Source organism: Podarcis muralis, chromosome 13, assembly GCF_964188315.1.
Source record: "Podarcis muralis chromosome 13, rPodMur119.hap1.1, whole genome shotgun sequence".
Taxonomy (NCBI): domain Eukaryota; kingdom Metazoa; phylum Chordata; class Lepidosauria; order Squamata; family Lacertidae; genus Podarcis; species Podarcis muralis.
The window spans coordinates 4178248-4203910 of record NC_135667.1 but is presented as its reverse complement, the minus strand read 5'-3'; the positions used below and the strand labels follow the sequence as shown (position 1 = coordinate 4203910).

At 49.6% G+C, this 25663-nt stretch overlaps 1 protein-coding gene across 3 annotated transcripts in view; it reads right to left on the bottom strand.

The window, feature by feature from the left end:
- TP53 (tumor protein p53) overlaps window positions 1-25270 on the bottom strand; it is a 31159-nt gene extending 5889 nt beyond the window's left edge. Inside the window, exons 1-7 of one of the 3 annotated variants that reach the window (XM_077916832.1) lie at window positions 25120-25270; window positions 18332-18443; window positions 16546-16752; window positions 6862-7048; window positions 4536-4651; window positions 3127-3236; window positions 642-892 (exon numbers count right to left, since the gene is read on the bottom strand). In XM_077916832.1, the coding sequence (XP_077772958.1) occupies window positions 642-892; window positions 3127-3236; window positions 4536-4651; window positions 6862-7048; window positions 16546-16752; window positions 18332-18406 (946 nt within the window). In that variant the 5' untranslated portion in view covers window positions 18407-18443; window positions 25120-25270. Of the gene's footprint in view, window positions 1-641; window positions 893-3126; window positions 3237-4535; window positions 4652-6861; window positions 7049-8901; window positions 8998-16545; window positions 16753-18331; window positions 18444-24592; window positions 24702-25119 lie in introns of those variants that run through there. The other 2 variants (XM_077916833.1, XM_077916834.1) reach the window with 2 other exon arrangements.
- Window positions 25271-25663: the final 393 nt, after the last annotated feature.

Sequence of the window (25663 nt, the reverse complement as noted above, 5' to 3'; positions counted from 1 at the left end):
ATGTCTTTAAGTTAACATCTTACATTAAAAACCTGACAGTACCAAACTACCAAAGGCTTTTCACCAAAGCCAGACTAAACGTCTCTTCTTCTGCGGTGTTGGATGGCAGGTTGAGAGGAGTTCCCTACCAGGACAGACTTTGCTCGTGTGCTCAAGACATCGATTCCATAAAACATATTTTGTTGCACTGTGCAAAATATGAGCAAGCCAGGGCTGAACTGATACTACTACCCTTGCTGGTACCTTTCCCGGGAAAATCAGAGGCTCACTATGTCAGGTTCCTATTGGAAGACCGGACAAATGCTAGAACATTAGCAGTGGCAAAGTTTTTGTCGGTGGTTGCAAGAACCAGTGATCCCTATATTCTGAACAAAATGCTTGTTTAACCTGGAGGTAGGCTGTATGAATTGTGTATTGCTTTGTAACGATTTGTTGGGTCTCTGGACCGTAATAAAGATTGATGATTAAAATGCAATGATATAAAGGTTAATTTTGAAAGCTGTGAGGCAGGAGGGAAGGAAGGAAGTCGATAGACTCTAGAGAGCCAGGGCAGTAAAGTAGATAACAATGTTGCAAATGTATATTATTAAATGGAAAATAAATAAAAATTATGTATATATCTGAGTAGCAGGCTTGCTTACACGCTCCTGGGCTCCCCGGCAACCATTCCTGGGACGACTCCTCTTCAGACTTGCACTGTTTGGCGTTCCCGCTGCCGGCTTCCAGTCGACTCCTCTTGGTGTTCCCGCCACCGTCAGATTCGAGTTTATTCCTCTTGGCGTTAATTCCAGAGGGAGCCATTCTCTTGAAGTTTTCTTCCTCCGTCTTGCGGTCCCGGCCTGGGCAGGCGCAGACCCGGGCCTCAAAGCAGCGTCGTCCGAGAAGCTGGCCGCTTTGGAGAAAGGGAGAAAGGACAGGGAGAGGAGACGTCAGACGAGGGAAAACTTTTTTCCTTTTTCTTTGCAGCTCAAGGGCCACATTCGCATCTGGAGAAGGCTTCCGAGGGCCACATGCAAGCGGCAAAGGCAGAAAGGGAAGAAGGAATGAATGGGAATTTTTTAACCTCCGCGAACTGGGCTCCCCATGGAGGCAAAGAAAGAATCCGAGGGCGTGGGAACCCACTTTGCAAATGACAGTAAGGAAGTCAGGCGATGGCGTTCTCCCAAGTAGGCACAGCGGTCCCTTGGTTCTCAAACGCCTTGGCACCCAAACAACTTGGAACCCAAACACTGCAAACCCGGAAGTAAGTGTTCCAGTTTGCAAACTTTTTTTCGGAAGCCGAACGTGCTCTGTTTTGAGTGTTATATAATTATTATTATTATTATTATTATTATTATTACCCCAGCCACTCTGGGCGGCTTCCAACAAAATATTAAAATACCGTAATACATCAAACATTAAAAGCTTCCCTAAACAGGGCTGCCTTCAGATGTCTTCTAAAAGTCTGGTAGTTGTTGTTCTCTTTGACATCTGGTGGGAGGGCGTTCCACAGGCTTCCATTTTGAGTGTTACACTGAGGTCTGTCTGTTTTTGCTATATACAGTGGCACCTCGGGTTACAGACGCTTCAGGTTACAGACTCCGCTAACCCAGAAATAATACATTAGGTTAAGAACTTTGCTTCAGGACGAGAACAGAAATCGTGCTCCGACGGCGCAGCGGCAGCAGGAGACCCCATTAGTGGTGCTTCAGGTTAAGAACAGTTTCAGGTTAAGAACGGACCTCCAGAATGAATTAAGTTCTTAACCCAAGGTACCACTGTATTTTGCGTTTTTTCGGCTCTTTTTTGTGACTGTGCGGAACCCAGTTCAGCTACTGATTGATTGTGTGACTGCAGCACATTGTTTATTGCTTTCATTTTATGGATCAATGGTCTTGTTAGAGAGTAAAATTCATGTTTAAATTGCTATTTTAGGGGTTGTTTTTAAAATTCCGGAACGGATCACTCCGTTTTGCATGACTTTCTATGGGAAAGCGTGCCTTCATTTTGGAACGCTTTGGTTTTGGAACGGACCTCCGGAACGGATGAAGTTTGAGAACCAAGGGGCCGCTGTAGCCAGATTTGGACAGGACCCCTCCCTTCCTTGTGGTTCAACAGGATCAGTACCCACCCACCCACCGTCACAGATCTCTAGGGCCACTGGGCACCCTTCTCCCACCCCACCCCCAACCCTGGACCCATAGCTGGAGCAAGGATCTATATAATAATATAATGATAATAATTTTTTATTTATACCCCGCCCTATCTGGTTCAAAAACCGGGCTCAGGGCGGCTAACAACAAATTTAAAAGCAGCATAAAATACAGTATAAAAACATGAACAACAATAAAAATCAAAAATCAATTAGATAATCCCCAGGGCTAGCTGGCTGAATTGGTCCTACTTGGGCCAGCGAGGAGGCCAGGGGAGAATTAGCTGTGGGGTCTCAGAGCGGGTGATCTTCATAAAAGGGGAGGGGGAGGGAAGAGAAGGGAAATAAAAGATCAGGCTGAATTCAAATTAAAGGCCAGGCGGAATAGCTCTGTCTTACAGGCCAAACGGAGGGAGGTTAAATCCCTTTTTTAAAAAAAATGATATTTATTAAAGTTTAACAATTACAGGAAAAAGAAAAACAAACAATAAAAAGTTACAATACTTCAAAAATAAAAAAATACAGTAAAAAACAACGATACAACAAAACAATAAGAAAGAAAAAAAGAAAAACATTTAAAAACAAAAACATTTAAAAAAGGGGGAAAAACCCACCCAGTATTTTCATGTCTCTATCTTTCATTTACTTATTCAAGGAAGGAGGTTAAATCCTGAAGGGCCCTGGTCTCATGGGATCTAGAGCCAAGCACCAAAGAAATTTTAACAGATCTCAGATCTCACGAGAAATTTGGTTCTAGAGTTACGGGCTTGCTTCAACGCTGCCTGTGACCTCTCTATCTGCAAACAGGAGTTCAGAGCCCCATCTCCCGGCCACAGACCCGGGGCGCTGGCCTCATCCTTCCCAGAGAACCCAGGAGTCCTGGAACCAAGAAGACAGCGCCACCAATGCACTCTCGAGGGCCCTCCCTGGGGGGCAAGGAGGCGCCGGGGGGAGGAGGGAGAAGAGAGGAAGAGGATGAGAAGTGTTTTACGCACAGCTGGGTCTCCAGGGTGATGATGATCAGGATGGGGCGGCGGTTCATGCCCCCCTGGCAGGAACTGTTGCACATGAAGTTGTAGAGAATCTTGCTGCTCTCCGTCCCCAGCTGAAAGGCAAAGGGGGGGCAGGAATTGGGGCACAGGGACCTGCTGATCTGCCCCCAGACTATTCAAGGGGAGCGCCTTTGCAAGGTGCAATGCAAGATCATTACTACTATAATTACAATTATTATCAGCAGGGAGAAAGTGTGCAATTTTCTTTGCAAGCCGCATTGTATTAAAATCACAGTGGTACCTCGGGTTACAGACGCTTCAGGTTACAGACGCTTCAGGTTACAGACTCCGCTAACCCAGAAATACTACCTCGGGTTAAGAACTTTGCTTCAGGATGAGAACAGAAATTGTGCTCCGGTGGCACAGCAGGAGGCCCCATTAGCTAAAGTGGTGCTTCAGGTTAAGAACAGTTTCAGGTTAAGAACGGACCTCTGGAATGAATTAAATACTTAACCAGAGGTAAAGGTAAAGGGACCCCTGACCATTAGGTCCAGTCGTGGCCGACTCTGGGGTTGCGGCGCTTTATTGGCCAAGGGAGCCGGCGTACAGCTTCCGGGTCATGTGGCCAGCATGACTGAGCCGCTTCTGGTGAACTAGAGCAGCGCATGGAAACGCCGTTTACCTTCCCGCTAGTAAGCGGTCCCTATTTATCTACTTGCACTTTGACGTGCTTACGAACTGCTAGGTTGGCAGGAGCAGGGACCGAGCAACGGGAGCTCACCCCGTCGTGGGGATTTGAACCGCCAGCTTTCTGATTGGCAAGCCCTAGGCTCTGTGGTTTAACCCACAGTGCCACCTGCGTCCCTATAACCAGAGGTACCACTGTATAATTAATATTATTAATTAAACGTGCATACGGTAGCCCTACACCCGAAGATCTCGGGCGGTTCACAGCGTTAAAAATACAGCGGAACCTCTGTTGTCGAAAGCTTCGGAGGCAGAACAATTCGGCACCCAAACACCGACAGACCCGGAAGCTAATACTTCCATTTCCGAACGGCTTCCGAGGCGCGGTTCTCCATCTCTGTCGATGGATTTTGCCAACCGGCAACCACGCCTCCATTGTCAAACGTTTCGGAAGCCGAACGGCCTTCCGGAACGGATTACAGTTCAGCAACCGAGGTTTCGCTGTTAACGCAAGATAAAAACTCTCCACAGAGAGTTCGGAAACTTCAGTTTGGAGCAAACTCGGCAGCCAGGACAACATAGCTTGACCCATTTGCACCGATCCTGGCCCGACGTCACCGGCTGCCGTGACACCTGAACGCAAAGGGTAGATCTCCAGTGTTATCCGGGGATCTTTTCCCGGTCCAAGCCCCCTCCCCCTCCCCCAACGCCCCAATTTCGATAACCTGGGGTGCCTCGTAGGGAACGACGACGCTGTGGCGCTTGGTGTTCTGGTCGGATAAGTACCGGGCCTGCAGGTTCCCTTCCACCCGGATCAGGTGCTCGGCGGGGGCGATGCCTCCTGGAGGACACAAAACCGGATCGGGGCCGGGTGGGGGAGGGAGAAAGGGGGGGAGAGAAAAGCGTGGGGACGGCTGCTTTGCAAAAGGAACAAAGGATTGGGTGCGGATGGGAACGTGTGCCGCGTGATGGTTTCGATGGCGTGGCCTCTGAGCGCATGCAGAGGGCCCACACCACACCGGAGCCTAACCACCCCCAAACTGCTGGCTCCACATAGGTAAAGGTAAAGGGACCCCTGACCGCTAGGTCCAGTCATGGCTGCGGCGCTCATCTCGAATTACTGGCCGAGGGAGCCGGCGTACAGCTTCCGGGTCATGTGGCCAGCAGGACTAAGCAGCTTCTGGCGAACCAGAGCAGCGCACGGAAACGCCGTTTACCTTCCCGCCGGAGCCGTACCTATTTATCTACTTGCACTTTTGACGTGCTTACGAACTACTAGGTTGGCAGGAGCGGGGACCGAGCAACAGGAGCTCACCCCGTCGTGGGGATTAGAACCGCCAACCTTCTGATCGGCAAGCCCCAGGCTCTGTGGTTTAACCCACAGTGCCACCCGCGTCCCTATAACCAGAGGTACCACTGTATAATTAATATTAATTATATTATATTATATTATATTATATTATATTATATTATATTATTGACTAAGCCGTTTGTGGCGAACCAGAGCAGCGCACGGGAATGCCGTTTACCTTCCCGCCTGAGCGGTACTTATTTATCTACTTGCACTGGTGTGCTTTCGAACTGCTAGGTTGGCAGAAGCTGGGACAGAGCAACAGGAGCTCCCCCCGTCACAGGGATTCGAACCGCCGACCTTCTGATTGGCAAGTCCTAGGCTCTGTGGTTTAACCCACAGCGCCACCCGCGTCACTTAAATCTTTTCCTACTGCATCTTAAAACATAAAAGGTCAAGGACCCCTGGATGGTTAAGTCCAGTCAAAGGCGACTTTGGGGTTGAGGTGCTCATCTCGCTTTCAGGCCGAGGGAGCCGGCGTTTGTCCGCAGACAGCTTTTCCGGGTCATGTGGCCAGCAGGACCAAACCGCTTCTGGCACAACGGGACACCGTGACTGAAACCAGAGCGCACAGAAACGCCGTTTACCTTCCCGCCGGAGCGGTACCTATTTATCCACTTGCACTGGTGTGCTTTCGAACTCCTAGGTTGGCAGGAGCAGGGACCGAGCAACGGGAGCTCACCCTGTCGCAGGGATCAAACCGCCGACCTTCTCATCGGCAAGTCCTAGGCTCTGTGGTTTAACCCACAGCGCCACCCGCGTCCCTGGGAGTAAATCTCAAGGAGCGTTACCGGGAGGGATGCTAAGAGGCAAGAGGAAGTCAGGTGAGGTCCTTTCGCCGGAAAGGTCCTTTTGCTGGATCAAGCTCATCCCGTTTCGTTGAATTAATCAAACTAGTTTCAATCGGGTTCTGAGCCAATGCGCAATTCATCGCTCTCGTTCTGAGATTTATGGTGTTATTCTTCTCTCCCTTAGTGCGCTGTCCGAAACGCTCTTCTGAGTAACGTTTTTTTATAGCACAGGGCAACCGGTTTTCAAACTTTTTCCCCAGGGCTGCATTTCCAGAATAAAAATCTGCTCGTGCTACACCAAATTTGTTGCTAAGAAATACGTTGGAAAATTAAAAGAAACAACTGCTCCGTTTATAGTGAAGAATGCAGCTGCTTTATAATTTGATTGTATATAATCTATTTGCACCTTAAACCCAGGTTGTGGTAGCCAAAACTATTTTTGTGCCACTTTGTTTTTGTTTTTAAGTTCCTCTTCAACCAGGCCTTTTGTTGTTGTTGTTATTTATACTTTTCAAGTTTATACAATTCATTTATTTATTTATGTTTGTTTTTATTTCTGTTTCCCCTTTTCTCTTTTCTTCTTTTTTTGTAACCTTCCTTAGTTTCTTTTTCCTTTTTCAAGTGTGAAAGTATTGATTTGTACATATTTGCAATAAAATTGACTAACATTTTATATATATATCTCAATATCAAGTCTTACTGACTAGTCATTTAAATTGTGATTCGATTTGATTTAAATCAAACCCACACTGACCACAAAGCAGGCATTTGGACGGAGAAGGAAAGCGGAAGCGTGTGCCGGGTTCGAATCCTTTGTAGACAACTCCTCAGGGCATCGCCCCAGTCCTTGTCCCCAGAGACCAGCCCCCTGCCCAAAAGAGCCAGCCCATTCCCTCTGCCGGAGCTTACCGCGGCTGCCCTCGCCAGAGCGCTCGTGGTGCGGGCATCGCTTGACCACCTCGGCGATGTGCTCAGACTTCTTGAAGATGGCCGTGGTGCGGATGATGGCCAAGGGAGGGGGTGGCGTGGCCACTTTGATGAGGACGGGGCAAGTCTTGCCCATCTGGCAGTAGAGCTTGTTGAGATCCGGCGAGTACTACACATCGGGGCGGAGAGAAAAGAGAGGGAGAGAGAACATTATAACATGGAAATTATACAATTTATTATCATCACCTTGCCAACAAAGGTCTGTGTAGTTAAAACTATGGTTTTCAGCATAGATGGTGACAGCAGCCACAAAATTAAAAGACGCCTGCTTCTTAGGAGAAAAGCAGTGACAAACCTAGACAGCATCTTAAAAAGCAGAGACATCACCTTGCCAACAAAGGTCCGTATAGTTAAAGCTATGGTTTTCCCAGTAGTGATGTATGGAAGTGAGAGCTGGACCATCAAGAAGGCTGATCGCCGAAGAATGGATGCTTTTGAATTCTGGTGCTGGAGGAGACTCTGGAGAGTCCCATGGACTGCAAGAAGATCCAACCTCTCCATTCGGAAGGAAATCAGCCCTGAGTGCTCACTGGAAGGACAGATCCTGAAGCTGAGGCTCCAAGACTTTGGCCACCTCATGAGAAGAGAAGACTCCCTGGAAAAGACCCTGATGTTGGGAAAGATGGAGGGCACAAGGAGAAGGGGACGACGGAGGACGAGATGGTGGGACAGTGTTCTCAAAGCTACCAGCATGAGTTTGACCAAAGTGCGGGAGGCAGTGGAAGACAGGAGTGCCTGGCGTGCTCTGGTCCAGGGGGTCACGAAGAGGCGGACACAACGACTCAACAACAACATCCAAAGGCCCCGGCGCAGCTTGCAAGCACCCAAGCAACATTTTAAAAACAGCTCAAAAAGCAAGTTAAAAAGGATAACTGTGAGATGTCCAAACAGGCTCCACCGGCTGCAGAGGGAACCTAGGCGTCCAGCCGCCCCCCCCCCAACCTCGGAGTCTAATCTATATTAATTCTGGAGCTGTAAACCCTACAATTCTTTCCCACCCCCAACCTCGACAGCTCCCCTCTTCTCTCCCCAAATGCCCTAGATCAAATACTGGTAGATCACCGGCTCTCCGCAAAGAATCTCAAGAACTTTGGCTCCCCTAAAAAAAGCTCAAAAACTTCCCCACAAAACAGAGTTTTCCTTCCTACAAAAAACAGCTCAGCGACTTTGACCTGGGGGTAGATCACTGCCAGTTTTTAACTCTGGGAGTAGATCGTGAGTTGGCCACCCCTGCCCTAGATCTTATACACTTGCAGGATAATCCAGCCCCCCCCCCTTTCACCCTCATAGGAATGTATTAAGCCAGACCCACCCCCAAGAATTTATGTTGTTGTTGTTGTTTAGTCGTGTCCGCCTCTTTGTGACCCCCTGGACCAGAGCACGCCAGGCCCTCCTGTCTTCCACTGCCTCCCGCAGTTTGGTCAAACTCATGCTGGTAGCTTCGAGAACACTGTCCAACCACCTCGTCCTCCATCGTCCCCTTCTCCTTGTGCCCTCCATCTTTCCCAGCATCAGGGTCTTTTCCAGGGAGTCTTCTCTTCTCATGAGGGGGCCAAAGTCTTGGAGCCTAAGCTTCAGGATCCGTCCTTCCAGTGAGCACTCAGGGCTGATTTCCTTCAGAATGGAGAGGTTGGATATTCTTGCAGTCCATGGGACTCTCAAGAGTCTCCTCCAGCACCAGAATTCAAAAGCATCCATTCTTCGGCCACCAGCCTTCTTTATGGCCAAGAATTTTTAGCACCCCTCAAAAAATGTAGGAATCAATTCACACCCATCCTTTTAGGCAACCCCCCCAAAAACCTGGCAGTCTTTTTGCTGGCCCTTTGCTTTACATTAAAATTCCTTCCTGACACTGTTTTTTTTTTGGGGGGGGGGGTAGTGATCTCGACCTCACACGATTCCCCCCCCCCAAAAAAGCCACACACACCAAAATCCTATTAACATTCCCAAAGTTCAACTAACCTTTTCGGCCATCACTGCAGAAGAGCGAGGGATTTAATTTCGGAGACTGAGCAACGCTGTCCGTCCGTCTCTCTCTCTCTCCCCCCCCCCAATCCCTCTCAGCAACGCCGGAAACTCAATGAAATGCGCAAGGAGGAGAGCAAAACATGTCCAAACTTGCCTTGCGGAGTTGTTGGGGGGGGGGGCGTTAAGAAAAGGGGTCTGGTCTAAAGTCCAGCCTCCTCGAATATCCGCCTTTAAAAAGCTGCGAGACTCGGGTCGCAGTCACAGCATGTGTTCAAAGCATGACTTACAAAAGCTGGGAGGTTTTTCCGCCCAAAGAATTACGGGAACTGTAGTTTACTGAGGGTGCTCAGAGGCGAGAGGAGGCCCCCTCCCTAGTGTCCCGTCCCCACTGTGGGATCTACAATTCCCAGAGCAGTTTAATAATAATCAACCACCACCCCTTTTCTGGGAATTGTAGCTCTGTGAGGGGAAGAAGGGAGTCTTAAACTATAACTCCCAGAACTCCTTGGTGGCAGGAAGCCGTGACGGGTTAAAAGTGGGACGGTGCTGCTTTAAATGTACAGCGGTACCTCGTTTTAAGTACTTAATTCGTTCCGGAGGTCCGTTCTTAACCTGAAACTGTTCTTAACCTGAAGCACCATTTTAGCTAATGGGGCCTCCCGCTGCTGCCGCGCCGCCAGAGCACGATTTCTGTTCTCATCCTGAAGCAAAGTTCTTAACCTGAAACACTATTTCTGGGTTAGCAGAGTATGTAACCTGAAGCATCTGTAACCTGAGGTACCACTGTATAGTGAAAATGGGGCCTTGGGAATTTCTTGACAAGTCTTCGAAGTGAATTTTCTTTATCCCAGGGCCCATCTGCGCCATACATTTAAACGCTTTAAACGGTAAAAACTGAGCACCCCCCAATGTATGTAAATCTATCCATCTATCTCAGGGGAACTGTAGTTTATAAAGGGTGCTAGGAGCTGTCCGAATATCCCTATTACAACGGCCAGAGTTCCCTGGGAAGAGGGATGGACTGTTAAACTACTCTGGGAATTATAGTTCTGTGAGGGGAATAGGGGCTCTCTCAGCACCTGGAACAAGCTGCAGCTCCCAGAATCCTTTGGGGGGTTGAAGCCATGATGGTTTGACGTGTGGCATCACAGCGCTTCAAACGAATGGCGCCAAGGCGGCCGACATCCTTCAGCTGGGTACCCCCAAGCTCCTGTGAACGACAACTCCCACCGGTCGCCAGGCGGCACGGCAGGAGTCAAGGATGGGTGCTATCCACCCAAAGTGTGTTTCTAAAAAGAATGTGGCCCCTTCTGAACATTTTGGGAAGGAGAGAGCAGGCCGGGTCTTCTGTTTGTGAAAATGAAGCGTTAATGGGTGACAGAGATTGGCACCAAGATATAAGACTTTGAAAAGCTGGTATCACTGGACCCAAGTTCAGCTATTCCTGCATCGCAAGAGGGTTCGACAACATGACCCTCGGGGCCCCTCTGTAATTCTACGATTCTACAACTCGATTAAATTAGTTAAGAATTAATTGTAGAGTTAATTTTGAAAGCCAGGGCGGTAAAGTCGATAATGATGATGTAAATGTGTATTATTAAATCGAAAATTAAGAAGAAGAAATATCAACAACCTCAGATATGCAGATGACACAACCTTGATGGCAGAAAGTGAGGAGGAATTAAAGAACCTTTTAATGAGGGTGAAAGAGGAGAGCGCAAAATATGGTCTGAAGCTCAACATCAAAAAAACGAAGATCATGGCCACTGGTCCCATCACCTCCTGGCAAATAGAAGGGGATGAAATGGAGGCAGTGAGAGATTTTACTTTCTTGGGCTCCATGATCACTGCAGATGGTGACAGCAGTCACGAAATTAAAAGACGCCTGCTTCTTGGGAGAAGGGCAATGACAGGCCTGGACAGCATCTTAAAAAGCAGAGACATCACCTTGCCGACAAAGGTCCTTATCGTTAAAGCTATGGTTTTCCCAGTAGTGATGTATGGAAGTGAGAGCTGGACCATCAATAAGGCTGATCGCCGAAGAATGGATGCTTTTGAATTTTGGTGCTGGAGGAGACTCTGGAGAGTCCCATGGACTGCAAGAAGATCCAACCTCTCCATTCTGAAGGAAATCAGACCTGAGTGCTCACTGGAAGGACAGATCCTGAAGCTGAGGCTCCAAGACTTTGGCCCCCTCATGAGAAGAGAAGACTCCCTGGAAAAGACCCTGATGTTGGGAAAGATGGAGGGTGCAAAGAGAAGGGGATGACGGAGGACGAGATGGTGGGACAGTGTTCTCGAAACTACCAGCATGAGTTTGACCAAACTGCGGGAGGCAGTGGAAGACAGGAGGGCCTGGCGTGCTCTGGTCCAGGGGGCCATGAAGAGGCGGACACGACTAAACAGCAACACACACACTTCACCTCAAACATAACAAAGAAGGAGGTGCACATCCATTCATTCAACCAATTTATTAAAATAAAATTTAAAAAGAATTAATTGTAGCGTTGGAAGGGACCCGAGGGTCATCTAGTCCAACCCCCTTTAAAGGCAGGAATCTTTTGCCCGACATGAGGCTCAAACCCAGGGCCCTGTAACGAAGACTTTCAGGCTAGATCCATGTTAGTTTATACAGGGTTTTTAAACGGGTGCGCCATTCATTGTGAATGCTTTGAATTGAACTGTGCTGTTATTTTCTTTGTGGCTCCTGCAAAACCGCTATTCGGAATCACGCTTTTAGGGGGCACTGGGGGTGAATTTATGGCACCCAGGGGGAGCACCCTGTTCGAAATCCCCCAGGCGGGTCCACTTGCGGGAGCCGTGTGGAGGACTCCCTGGTCCTGAATGGGGCAACTGTGCCCCTGAAGGACCAGGTGCGCAGCCTGGGAGTCATTTTGGACTCTCAGCTGTCCATGGAGGCGCACGTCAGTTCTGTGTCCAGGGCAGCTGTCCCCCAGCTCCATCTGGTACGCAGGATGAGACCCTTCCTGCCTGCGGACTGTCTCGCCAGAGTGGTGCATGCTCTAGTTCAGTGTTTCCCAACCTTTTTTGGGCAAAGGCACACTTGTTTCATGAAAAAAATCTCGAGGCACACCACCATTACAGCCCCGTGACGTCAGCGCGCAGCGTCATGCCGGGAGGGACGCACGAAAGTGTAAGTTTCAATTTTCCCCCTCCCCCTTGCCTTCCTTCTGTGCCAACCGCCAAAAAGCCAAGAAAAAAGCTTTAGGGCAGCAGGTCGACACGGAAGAAGCTCCTACCTAAGGACAGATGCGACGGCCGTGTCCTCTTCTGCCACACTTGGCAGCCCTGCCTCACGGTCGTGACTCCCATCGCCGCCCCCTCATGCGAGTGGACCTGCCCGGAGTGGTGGGCCGGGGGAGGCTCGCTCTCTGTGGGGATGTGGCCCGCACGCGCGGCCCCGCTTCCTCCTGCCCAGGGCTGAGCTCCTTACCCGCGATCTCGGTCTCGCGCACGCGGATCCCACTTATTCTGAAGCTCGCACCACTAGCCGGGGCTCTCACACCGTGCCAGGGCGAGGCGGCCCGGCCCACTGACGTCATCGCGGCTCGCCGCCGCCCTCGACTTCCCTGTTCCCTCCCCTCCCTCGGGTCGCCGTGGTTACCGAGGACTGCAAGCTGCTCGGGCGAGCGTGGGGCATTAAGTGGGAGAAGGAAAATTAAAATTAAAACTCGCCTGAAGGCCGCCTCTCCGGATACAGTGGTGCCTCGCAAGACGAAATTAATTCGTTCCGCAAGTCTCTTCGTCTTGCGAGTTTTTCGTCTTGCGATGCACGGTTTCCCATAGGAATGCATTGAAAATCAATTAATGCGTTCCTAGGGAAACCGCCTTCAGACCAGGTCCGGGGACAGTCTGTCCCCCGACCTCTTCTGAAGGCTGGGGGGGGGGACAAGGGCTTTTCTTCCCACCCCCAGCATTTTAAAAAACCCCGGGACAGCGGAGGACTTCTCCGCTGTCCGGGGCAATCTTAAAATGCTGGCGGGCGGCATTTTAAAATCGCCCGGGACAGCGGAGGACTTCTCCGCTGTCCGGGGCAATTTAAAAGCCCCTGGGAAGGCAGGCAGGGGGGGACAAAGATTTTCGCCCCCCGCCCGCCTTCAGAAGAGGTCCTGGACCTCTTCTGAAGGCGGGCGGGGGCGAAAGTCTTTGCTCCCCCCTGCCTGCCTTCCCGGGAGAGCGGAGAAAGGCAGCGCATTTCTCCGCTGTCCCGGATGGCTTTTGAAGGTCCTTGACCTCTTCTGAAGGCGGGCGGGGGCGAAAGCCTTTGCTCCCCCCTGTCTGCCTTCCCAGGAGAGCGGAGAAAGGCAGCGCGTTTCTCCGCTGTCCCGGACGGCTTTTGAAGGCAGGCTTTTGAAAGCCGTCCGGGACAGCGGAGAAACGCAGCGCGCCATTCCCGTTGTCCCCCGACTTGGCTAGAAGGCTGGCGGGGGGAAGAAGCCTGCTCCTCCCCGTCGCCAGCCCCGCAAACTTGGGGGACAGCGGGAGAGGCGCAGCGCGCCATCCCGCTGTCCCCCGACTTGGCTGGAAGGCTGGCGGGGGGAGAAGCCTGCCCCTCCCCGTCGCCAGCCCCGCAAACTCGGGGGACAGCGGGAGAGGCGCAGCGCGCCATCCCGCTGTCTCCCGACATGGTTTGGAGGCTGGCGGAGGGCTTCCTCCTCCCCCAGCCCCGCAAGCTCCCAGAGCGATGCCAAAGCTGCGCGCAGCTTCGGCATGGCTCTGGGTCCCGTTCTGGGGGAGGGGGAAGCTCGGGCTTCCCCCGCCCCAGCCCCACGCCTGGCGGTGGGGGAATAATTTTTTCCCCTTTATTCCCCCCCCCAAATTTTTCCCGCGGCACACCAGGCAACGTCTGACGGCACACTAGTGTGCCGCGGAACACCGGTTGGGAAACACTGCTCTAGTTACCGTATTTTCCGGCCCATAGGGTGCACCGCCCCATAGGGTGCACATAGTGTTTTTTTGGGGGGGGGATAAAGAAAAAAAATTCCCCCCCAGGCGCAGGGCTGGGGTGGGGGAATCCCTAGCTTCCCCCAACCCCAGCCCCCAGAACAGGCAGCTCTCCGCAAGCCGTGGGAGGGCTGCGCGAAGTCACGCAGCTCTCCCACGGCTTGTGGAAAGCTTCCTGAAGTCTGGAGAGCGAGAGGAGTCGGTGCGAACTGACCCCTCTCGCTCTCCAGGCTTCAGCGAAAGCCTGCATTCGCCCCACACACATTTCCCCTTCATTTTTGGAGGGGGGAAAGTGCGTCCTATAGGGCGAAAAATACGGTATCTCCCGCTTGGACTACTGCAACGCGCTCTACATGGGGCGACCTTTGAAGGTGACCCAGAAACTACAACTAATCCAGAATGCGGCAGCCAGACTAGTGACTGGCTGCCGGGACCACATAACACCAGTCCTGAGAGATCTGCATTGGCTCCCAGTACGTTTCCGAGCACAATTCAAAGCGTTGGTGCTGACCTTGAAAGCCCTAAACAGCCTCAAAGGCCCAGTAGACCTGAAGGAGCGTCTCCACCCCCATCGTTCTGCCCGGACACTGAGGTCCAGCTCCGAGGGCCTTCTGGCGGTTCCCTCCTTGCGAGAAATGAGGTTACAGGGAACCAGGCACCAAGTTGGTGACCGGCATCTCCCTCTGGCTGGCTCTTCCAGCGTTCTTAAGCCGGTGAGCAGAATAACTTATTAATTGTATTTTTATCCCACTTTATTCTCCAAGCAGTGCACGGTTCACCCCCCTCCTCAGTTAATCTCCACAATGACCCTGAGAGAGCGGCGAAGAGGCTGCAACTGACTCCAAGGTCGCCCAGCGGGGATTTGAACCCAGAACTCCCAGGGCCCAGTCCGACGCTCTAACCACTACACCCCACTGCCTTCCCAGAGTCCTTCTGCTATGGGGAAGCTGTATAAATTAACTAGGTGAATAAATTTGGGGAAAGCAAAAGTCCACTTAGAGATGGATCTGGAATATTTTCCTTGACGCCTGCATGTGGTTTATTCAGGATGGTTTCATATGATGTTTTAAAGTTTCGGTAAACAGCTCTGGAGATGTTTCCTTTAGAATAATAAATAATAATAATAATAATAATAATAATAATAATAATAATAATAATAATTACTTATACCCAGCCCACCTGGCCAGGCCTCCCCAGCCGTTCTGGGTGGCTCCCAACAGGATATTAAAAACACGATAAAAGATCAAACGTTACAAACTTCCCTAAAGAGGGCTGCCTTCAGATGTCTTCTAAAAGTCAGCTAGTTGTTTATTTCCTCAACATCTGGTGGGAGGGCGTTCCACAGGGCGGGCGCCACCACCAAGAAGGCCCTCCGCCTTCGATATAGAAATGAAATTAATAATAATAAGTTTAAATGAGAAAATAAAATAAAGACTTCTAGACATTCTCTTCTGGCGACCTTAACCTGTTTCATGATTAGCTTATCTATCTGAGTTTCTGACCTTTTATAAAACCAACCTTTGCCAATGCCCCTCCATGGGTGAAGGTCTCTCCTCCAAACAATACAGATTTACGTATAAGCTAAACAATCTCTAGTTTAGGGCCCCACTCTCTTGGGGGGCCCCCCAAAAAATTAAAGGGGGGGGACACATGGATGTACATTTCCAAAATATAAGATAAAAAACAAATAAAATAAAACCTACAAGCAGCAACAGTGTTTTGTGTTGTGTAGGCTTCTGTGATGTAAGTCATGGGCCCCGCCTGCTCCCTAAAATATCACAGGTTTGCTCCTTTCTATATATAGGGTGCCTACATTCTGCTATTTATAATTATTAGCAGATAGTTTACATCATGGGATGCGGGTGGCGCTGTGGGTAAAACCTCGGCGCCTAGGACTTGCCGATCGTCAGTTCGAATCCCCGCGGCGGGGTGCGCTCCCGTTGCTCGGTCCCAGCGCCTGCCAACCTAGCAGTTCGAAAGCACCCCCGGGTGCAAGTAGATAGTAGGGACAGCTTACTAGCGGGAAGGTAAACAGCGTTCCGTGTGCTGCGCTGGCTCGCCAGATGCAGCTTGTCACGCTGGCCACGTGACCCGGAAGTGTCTGCGGACAGCGCTGGCCCCCGGCCTCTTAAGTGAGATGGGCGCACAACCCTAGAGTCTGGCAAGACTGGCCCGTACGGGCAGGGGTACCTTTACCTTTTAGTTTACATCATATATTTACACCTATTATTATTTCACATTACACTTATAGCAAGTTTCCCGAGAGGGAAAGAGGAAAGCGCAAAATATGGTCCCGCCAGAACAGTACCTATTGATCTACTTGCACTTTGAGGTGCTTTCGAACTGCTAGGTGGGCAGGAGCAGGGACTGAGCAACGGGAGTTCACCCCGTCATTGCGGGGATTCGAACCGCCGACCTTCTGATCGGCAAGTCCTAGGCTCTGTGGTTTAAGCCACAGCGCCACCCGCATCCCAACAGAATATTAAAAACATGATAAAGCATCAAACATTAAAAACTTCCCTAAACAGGGCTGCCTTCAGATGCTTAGGGCCTCATCAAACCTAAATCCGGTCCTCAATGTACCCCAACCCATTATTCTTTTTTAAATAATATTATTTTTTAAAATAGTTCATTTCCCCTGCCCCACTTCCACCCCCCTGCCCAGCTCCGTACGGTGCAGGTGACGGATTTGGCGGTCCCCGACGGCTCAAACGCCAACTCGAACCCGTGCTCGCCAGGGTAGTTTTCAGTGGAAGGGACGGCGGAGGTGGAGGGGAGGATTGTGGCCTCGCTGCTGTGCTCGCCGGCCTGGGGGGCACTGCCCTCCTCTGAGAAAGGAAGGTCAAAGGTCTCCAGGGTCAGGTCCTTATGAAGTTCCTCCTGGGAGGGGCAGAGGGTGGGAAGAGAGAAAGAAATTGAAAAGAGAATTACGGGGTTGCAATTTGAAGGGACCTGAGCGAGCCGAAGCAATGTGGTCTGAGCAGGACAAGCGCCCAAACATCATCATCTTCTTCTTCCAGTGGTACCTTGGTTCTCAAACTCCATTCGTTCATGAAGTCCGTTCCAAAACCAAAGCGTTCCTAAACCAAGGCGCGCTTTCCCATAGAAAGTAACGCAAAACGGATTCATCCCTTCCAGTCTTTAAACAGCAACCCCTAAAACAGAACTTTAAGATGGATTTTACTCTCTAACGAGACCATGGATCCATAAAATGAAAGCAAAAAAACCATGTACTGCAGTCACACAATCAATCAATCAATCAATCAATCCATCGGTAGCCGAAAGATACCGTATTTTTCGCTCCATAAGACGCATCTAGTTTTTAGAGGAGGAAAACAAGGGAAAAAAATATTCTGAACGAAACAGTGGATGTATGATTTTTGTGGTTCATGCTGTGGCCACAGACATGATATGTGATTTGATGGTGAGTTTGGGGTAGCCCAATGCAAAAATCCTGAGGATCCATGGGGATCCGTGCTTTGCAACCACGTTTTTTTGCACCATTGTGGCCCCACGAAACAGTGGGTGCGTGATTTTTTTTTTGTGCAGGCTGTAGCCACGGACATGCTATGTGATCTGATGGTGAATTTGGGGGGACCCAATGCAAAAATCCTGAGGATCCATGGGCTTTTACCTCCCCCCTCCCAGGCAGCCTCCTTTATCTCTAGCGTCCCTTATCTCCCCCCCCCCCCCCGGTCGCTTGCCGATCAGCTGCTTCCTTTCAACACTCCCTTCCCTCTTTCTAAAAAAAAAAGAGAGCATGATCTTCTTTTCTCCCCTGGGCAATTCGGCTCCAGGGACCACGCATTCGCTCCATAAGACGCACAGACATTTCCCCTTACTTTTTAGGAGGAAAAAAGTGCGTCTTATGGAGCAAAAAATACGGTAGTTTTCTATTTAACTTACATTATAGTCCAAAGGCTATTCATCAGGAAATAAGGATTTATTTCCTGCTTTAAGTTTTTCATGCGTGCTAAAACTCAACCCAAGTTTAAAAAAACAAAACAAAAAAACCATTTAACCCCATCAGTTAACGAACATGGATACATATGCTATAAAGTTATTCTTTTAGTTAAATAGTTTCGATTGTTATTAAGGAAATGGTTATTTTTCTCTTTCCAACAAAGAACAGCAGAAAAGTTGTCCAACTATAAACAGTTGACTTATTAAACCTCACAATTATTACACAATTATCTATGTATTTCTAACAGTATAAACAAATAAGTAATTTTTGATATAACTGTAAAAACCACTCTGAAAATTTATTCATTCCAAAAATGAAACCTTCGTCTGGTTGTAAATATTAAGATTATACCAGCAAGAATGAATCATTCTGTAAAAAAAAAAAATGATTTAAATCAAGTCTTACTGACTAGTGATTTAAATCGATTTGATCAAACCGATCGAGTGTGCCCTTGGGGTTCCTTTCCAACTCTACAATTCTACTAATTCCACTTACCTCAAAATCTTTGTTGGACTGCAAGCAAGTCCATAGGTCATTGAACACTGCGTCGGATTCAAACAACGGTTCCATCTTCAAAGCCGGGAGCAGCAGAAGCAGACAGATGTTCCTTGGGGGGGGGGGGAAGATACAGATTTGTTAGATATCGGTCCCTCTATCTCAGGCCTAACTCCGGCCCTCCAGGTGTTTTGGGACTACAACTCCCATCATCCCTAGCTAACAGGACCAGGGGTCAGGGATGATGGGAATTGTAGTCCCAGAACAGCTGGAGGGCCGGAGTTTGCCTAGGTCTGCTCTGCCTCCTTCGTTCAGCCTTCTCCAGCCCAATGCCTTTCCAGATGTTTTGGGACTACAACTCCCATCATCCTCTGCCACGGATGATGGGAGTTGTAGTCCAAAACATCTGGAAAGGGGACCGGATCGAGGGAGGAGGACTTTGTTTCAAAACAGGTAATCTGCTAATCACAGTTCTTTCTCCCCCTTACACCAAGGCAAACCATCAAGGGGAGGCGCAGAGACAATACCTAGGCTACTCGCATACATGCATTCGTTTGCAATATTACTGCACTTAAACAGAAACACAGAATTGTAGAGCTGGTCCATCTAGTCCAAGCACTTCATCTTGTTGTAACTATTAAGATTACAGGGATGCGGGTGGCGCTGTGGGTTAAACCACAGAGCCTACGACTTGCCGATCAGAAGGTCGGCGGTTTGAATCCCAGCGACAGGGTGAGCTCCCGTTGCTCGGTCCCAGCTCCTGCCAACCTAGCAGTTCAAAAGCACGTCAAAGTGCAAGTAGATCAATAGGTACCGCTCCAGCGGGAAGGTAAACGGCGGTTCCGTGCGCTGCTCTGGCTTGTCAGAAGCGGCTTAGTCCTGCTGGCCACATGACCCGGAAGCTGTACGCTGGCTCCCTCGGCCAATAAAGCGAGATGAGCGCCGCAACCCCAGAGTCGGCCACGACTGGACCTAATGGTCAGGGGTCCCTTTACCTTTACCTATTAAGATTACACCAGCAAGAATTAGTCTTTCGGGGGGGGGGGGTTAAATCAAGTCTTCCTGACTAGTGATTTAAACCAATTTGATTTAAATCAGATCCACCCTGGATACAGCCCACAATCGAATTGGCTCATTTTGCTGCTGCATCGCACTGCTGGCCTCATGTCTAGCTACAGGCATCCCTCAGTTCTCAAATGCCTTGGTACTCAAACAACTTGGAACCCAAACACTGCAAACCTGGAAGTAATTGTTCCGGTTTAGGAACTTTTTCCGGAAGCTGAACATGCTCCGTTTTGAGTGCCACACATCTGGTTTGAGTGTTATGTCTGTTTTTGCTATTTATTTTGCCTTTTTGGTTTTGCGGCTCTTTTTTTGTTGTTATTGTGACTGTGTGGAACCCAGTTCCCGCTACTGATGGATTGTCTGTCTGACTACAGTACATGGTTTACTGCTTTCATTTTATGGATCAGTAGTCTCGTTAGACCATGGGTAGGCAAACTAAGGCCCGGGGGCCAGATCCGGCCCAATCGCCTTCTCAATCCGGCCCGCAGACAGTCCAGGAATCAGCGTGTTTTTACATGAGTAGAATGTGTGCTTTTATTTAAAATGCATCTCTGGGTTATTTGTGGGGCATAGGAATTCGTTCACTTTCCCCCCCTTCAAAATATAGTCCAGCCCCCCACAAGGTCTGAGGGACAGTGGACCGGCCCACGGCTAAAAAAGGTTGCTGACCCCTGCATTAGAGAGTACAGTGCTACCTCGGGTTACAGACGCTTCAGGTTACAGACTCCGCTAACCCAGAAACAGTGCTTCAGGATAAGAACAGAAATCGTGCTCTGGCGGCGCATCGGCAGTGGGAGGCCCCATTAGCTAAAGTGGTGCTATAGGTTAAGAACAGTTTCAGGTTAAGAACAGACCTCCGGAACAAATTAAGTACTTAACCCGAGGTACCACTGTAAAATTCATGTTAAATTGCTGTTTTTGGGGTTGTTTTTAAAAGTCTGGAAAGGATTAATCCGCTTTGCATTCCTTTCTATGGGAAAGCGTGCCTCGGTTTTGGAACGCGCTTTGGTTTTGAAACGGACTTCCAGAACGGGTCAAGTTTGAGAACCAAGGTACCGCTATACTAAGACCCATCGTTTCTCATTGGATGGGGAAGATAATAAAACATGGCAAAAGCAGGGAAGCTTATAACCCTTTTCAGTTACCCAAGGATCCCAAACAGGTGTCAAGAAGCCAAGGAAGAGATCCTTATGGCCTTATGGATTCTCCCAGAATCTTAAATATCCCGAAATTCTCAGGATCTACTAAGGTGAACTCTCTTGGCACATCACTAAGTTTTACCAACTAATACTGACCACAGGAAACAGACTTAACTCAATTATCTGATCATGAGAGCAGCAACTCGTGGGCACCACGTGATAATACGTATTCCCCATATTCCTACTAGGGACGCGGGTGGCGCTGTGGGTTAAACCACAGAGCCTGGGGCTTGCTGATCATAAGGTCGGCAGTTCGAATCCCCGCGACAGGGTGAGCTCCTGTTGCTCAGTCCCTGCTCCTGCCAACCTAGCAGTTCGAAAGCACCTCAAAGTGCAAGTAGATCAATAGGTACCACTCTGGCGGGAAGGTAAATGGCGTTTCCGTGCGCTGCTCTGGTTTGCCAGAAGCGGCTTAGTCCTGCTGGCCACATGACCCAGAAGCTGTACGCCGGCTCCCTCGGCCAGTAAAGCAAGATGAGCATCGCAACCCCAGAGTCGGTCACGACTGGACCTAAAGGTCAGGGGTCCCTTTAGGTAAAGGTAAAGGTAAAGGTACCCCTGCCCGTACGGGCCAGTCTTGACAGACTCTGGGGTTGTGCGCCTATCTCACTCTATAGGCCGTGAGCCAGCGCTGTCCGCAGACACTTCCGGGTCACGTGGCCAGCGTGACAAAGCTGCATCTGGCGAGCCAGAGCCGCACACGGAAACGCTGTTTACCTTCCCACTAGTAAGCGCTCCCTATTTATCTACTTGCACCCGGAGGTGCTTTCGAACTGCTAGGTTGGCAGGCGCTGGGACCGAATGACGGGAGCGCACCTCGCCGCGGGGATTCGAACCGCCGACCTGACGATCGGCAAGTCCTAGGCACTGAGGCTTTTACCCACAGCGCCACCCGCGTCCGTTTTAGGGGTCGCTTTACCTTTACCTATATTCCTACAAACCACACTGGCTTAAAATGTTGAGCATTTGGGGAGGAGGCGGCTTCTCAGCTTATGCGACGGCATTCTTCTATACCTGATGCTAATCTCTCGAAAATATTTATTCAGGACCGAACATGCCACCAGTCCTCAGTGTGGGGTTTGTTTGTTTTTTGTCTTCTCCCCGCCTCCTCATCTATTCACCTTACTCTGCTTTTACTAAAATAAAAAATGCAATCCATGTATGCACTTTTTTATAAGGAAAACACTGGTCCTTTCCCTTACTCTCCTTTTCCCACCTCCCTTGTTGACTTTCTTGGGGCCACCAGGAAAAAAAGTACAGTGGTACCTCGGGTTAAGTACTTAATTCGTCCCGGTGGTCTGTTCTTAACCTGAAACTGTTCTTAACCTGAAGCACCACTTTAGCTAATGGGGTCTCCTGCTGCCGCCACGCGATTTCTGTTCTCATCCTGAAGCAAGGTTCTTAACCCGAGGTAATATTTCTGGGTTAGTGGAGTCTGTAACCTGAAGCGTATGTAACCCGAGGTACCACTGTATATGAAATCCAAATTTCCAGCAGATCTGCATTTGAAACCAGGAGCCCCACCAGTTAAATCAGACACGTCCAAAGTCCGTTTTGGGGCCTAATCCGGCCCCTGTGGCAGTTTATTTCCTGGGGTAAAATCCTTAAAAAAAAACACCTCAGCAACTTCAATCCTAAAGAAAGCTCAACAACTCTGAGGTAAAATCCTTTAAAAAGCTCAACTTCAATCCTAAAAAAAAGGTGAACAACTTCATCGGCCCTCAGGGCCCTTCACTTCATCAAATCTGGCCCTCTTTGAAAAAAGTTTGCACACCACTGACTAAAATAAAAAATGCAATGCAAGTTTGCACTTTGTTATAAAAAAAATACTGCTCCCTTTTCCTCACACTCCTTTTCCCACCTCCCGTGTTGCCTTTCTTGGGGCCAACAGGGGAAAAAATATGAAATCCAAATTTCCAGCAAAAAAATTCCAGAAAAAAAATATGAAATCCAAATTTCCAGCAGATCTGCATTTGAAAGCAGAGGCCCCACCAGTTGAATGCATTTTGGGTTAAAAATAAAAAATCCATTTATTCATTAGGAAGAGCGGGATATAAATTTTAATAATAACAATTCCACTGATAAAAAAATAAATTTGATTCATTTCTGTGCATGCACAAATAACCCTAAGCAGGCAATCGGGATTTTATTTATGTTAAGGGTCGAATTAATATGTTTAATTTTATAATGTGAAGATCTAAGGATGTTAATGTTTAAGTTAAATTTTATAAGAACTGTGATTTGGGAAACCGTTAAAAGGACATGCAATGAAATTCAACCAAGAGGAAGCGAGGAAGTCACTTAACAATGTTAAGAAGTGTAATTTTCAATAAGGCTATGATTTATGCTTGTTTGTCTTATGTGCTTGTTTGTTTATAATGTTGTGAAAACCAATAATATTATTTTTTTTTGGGGGGGGGGGGACAAAAAAAACCCTATTGCCTGCTCAGATCAGAGGAAGGCCTAAACTCTCCTTCCCCAGCCAGAAACGTTCTTAGTACGTTCCTTTCCGGCCTCCAGACAGGAAAGGGTTTTTTGCCCGGGCCGTACCATTCCTTACGGCGGGGGGGTGTATATTGAGAAAGCTCGCCAACTACGCTTCGCTCCCTATCGTGTCTCCACACACCATCTTTTCTACACCGCTGTACCGCTTGACACGCGACGCTCGAGTTATCAGAAGGGCAAAAAGCGCCGCACCCAAATGTATAAGGCGCCTAGCAGTTCCCCATCACCCCTCCTGGCATCGTTATGGTTCCTTCTGACGCCAGGGCGGACTGTACCATGTAGCAGGTTTCCGGACGGCGGGGGGGGGGGAATGGCAAATCTAGGGCAAGGGTTTAATTCTGTTAAAGGGGCAGGAACGCATTTAGGGGGGATTCGTTCCCACGGTGGGGTCTGGGGTTCTTTTGAACAAGGAAATCAATGATTGGGACTAGTGCTGGGTTTATGCACAAAGCAAGTAAAAGCTGCAATTTAGGGCACAAAAATAAGGACTAAGTTTTGCACACCTGGTAAAATAACATTAAAAGGATAGCAGGCTTTAAAAGCAGACGTTAAAAGTTTTCTGACTTGCAAATCGTCCAGTAGTTTTCACTCAAATGAATTTCATATGCAAATAAATTTAATGCATGGAATATGTTTGTAGCAGCAGCATCCTCTCACAGTAAACTTATTTGCATATGAAATACCTCCGACACGGGACACGCTGATAAATCAAGAATATTGCGGGGGGTGTCAGATTTTTTTTGAGGGGGAGACATACGTATTACGTCGGTTCCATTTACCCTCTCGCAAACACCTATACACAAAAGCAGTCTTCCTCAACATCGGGCGCCCTCCAGATGTGTTTTTTGCATTCCAAAACAGCTGGAGGGAACCGGGGTCTTTTTCTTTTCAGGACGGTGGAAACTCCGAAATGGAAACATTTTTTAAGCAGGAAACTTCCGGGCATCTTTGCACTCCCTCTCTCTCGCCTGCCCTGCCCTGCAATCTTTGCACACTTCAATGAAAAATTGCATTGGGGGCCTCAGGACTCTATAAGGATCGGGATCGCACCCCCCCAAAAAAGTAACGTTTTCCCCCCTTTCCAGAAAGATCTAGAAACGCTGCCTCTCCCGGCCTCTCCGCACCGTTTACCTGGGAGTAAGCCCCACTGAACACAAGGGATCTACCTTCCGAGGAAGCACACTGGCTCTTAAGCAACATCTTAAAAAATAAACTTGCAAGTTGCAATTCCGTTTTTGTTTGTTTGTTTGTTTTTGCATTCACTAGTGGGATTCGGAGCGGCTTACTTCCCGAGTAAACGCCTGCGGGGATCGGGCCGCGAGCTGCTTTTGCAATCTCCGAGGGACGCACAAGAACGGGGGTGGGAGAGAAGGAAGCCCCGTTTTTCCGACCCTCTTGGGGGGGGGGGGCAAAGTGGGATGGGGTGGGGGAGAGATTGGGGAAGCGCCTCTCCTTTCTCCCCCCCAAGCCGTGCTAAGCGAAAGTTCCTCACCAAAGCGAGGCCTCCTCCTTCTCCTCCTCCGGTTCCCTGCACGGGCAAATCCCGGGGGCAGCGGCGGCAACGCTCCACGGATGGAACACGGCGGCTGCCAACGTTCCACGGGATGGAATACTACGGCCGCCAACGTTCCACGGGATGGAATACTGCGGCCGCCAACGTTCCACGGGATAGAACGCGACGGCCGCCAACGTTCCACGGGATAGAACGCGACGGCCGCCAACGTTCCACGGGATGGAACCCCGCGGCCGCCAACGTTCTTCCCGTGGAACCCTGGCGCTGGCAACGTTCTACGCCCCCGCTCCTTTTTCAATGGGGCTCATCCGTGGGACGGAAGCGGCTCATCGGCCGGTGACTCAACCCCGCCAGAAAAAAAAAAATAAACAATTCCGCATAACCCGCGCGCGCGCGCCTACCACGGCCCGGCCTTTACCCGGGTGGGAAGGAACTCGGTTTTCTTAAACCACCACCCCCCCCCCCCAAAAAAAAAGGAAGGGCAAAGGCTGTGGCAATCTCTTTACCTGCTCCAGGTAGCGGCCCCTCCACCAGCAGCCCGGCCTCGCCCCTCGCCCTCCGCCCGACTGAACTGTAAGCGGCGGCAAAATCAGATGGGATCAGGGGAGGCGTGGAAATGGCCATGCTGCGGGGATTCCCCTGTTTGGTTCCCGCGGATGAGCTGGGTCTCGCGAGCGGAAGCCGCGGGCGCCATCTTGAGGAAGGGCACGGGGGTTGGGGCGGGGCTTAGGGAGGCGTGTCCAGGCGAGGAAGGTGCTGTCCGCCCCTGGGGTCAGTTATACAGTGTCTCTGAACACGCTTACCGGGCTTCGTGTTGAAAATGAAAGTTTCAGACACAAGAATGCAAGGCCAGTGGCTGGCCAGATGCGCCCCCCCCAAAGCCCTTTTAACCCCTGGCATTCAGAGATAGACTGCCCCTGGCTATGGAGGATCCATTCATTTAGCTCAGGTATCCCCAAATTAAAAGAAATTAAAAGACGCCTGCTTCTTGGGAGAAAAGCAATGACAAACCTAGACAGCATCTTAAAAAGCAGAGACATCACCTTGCCA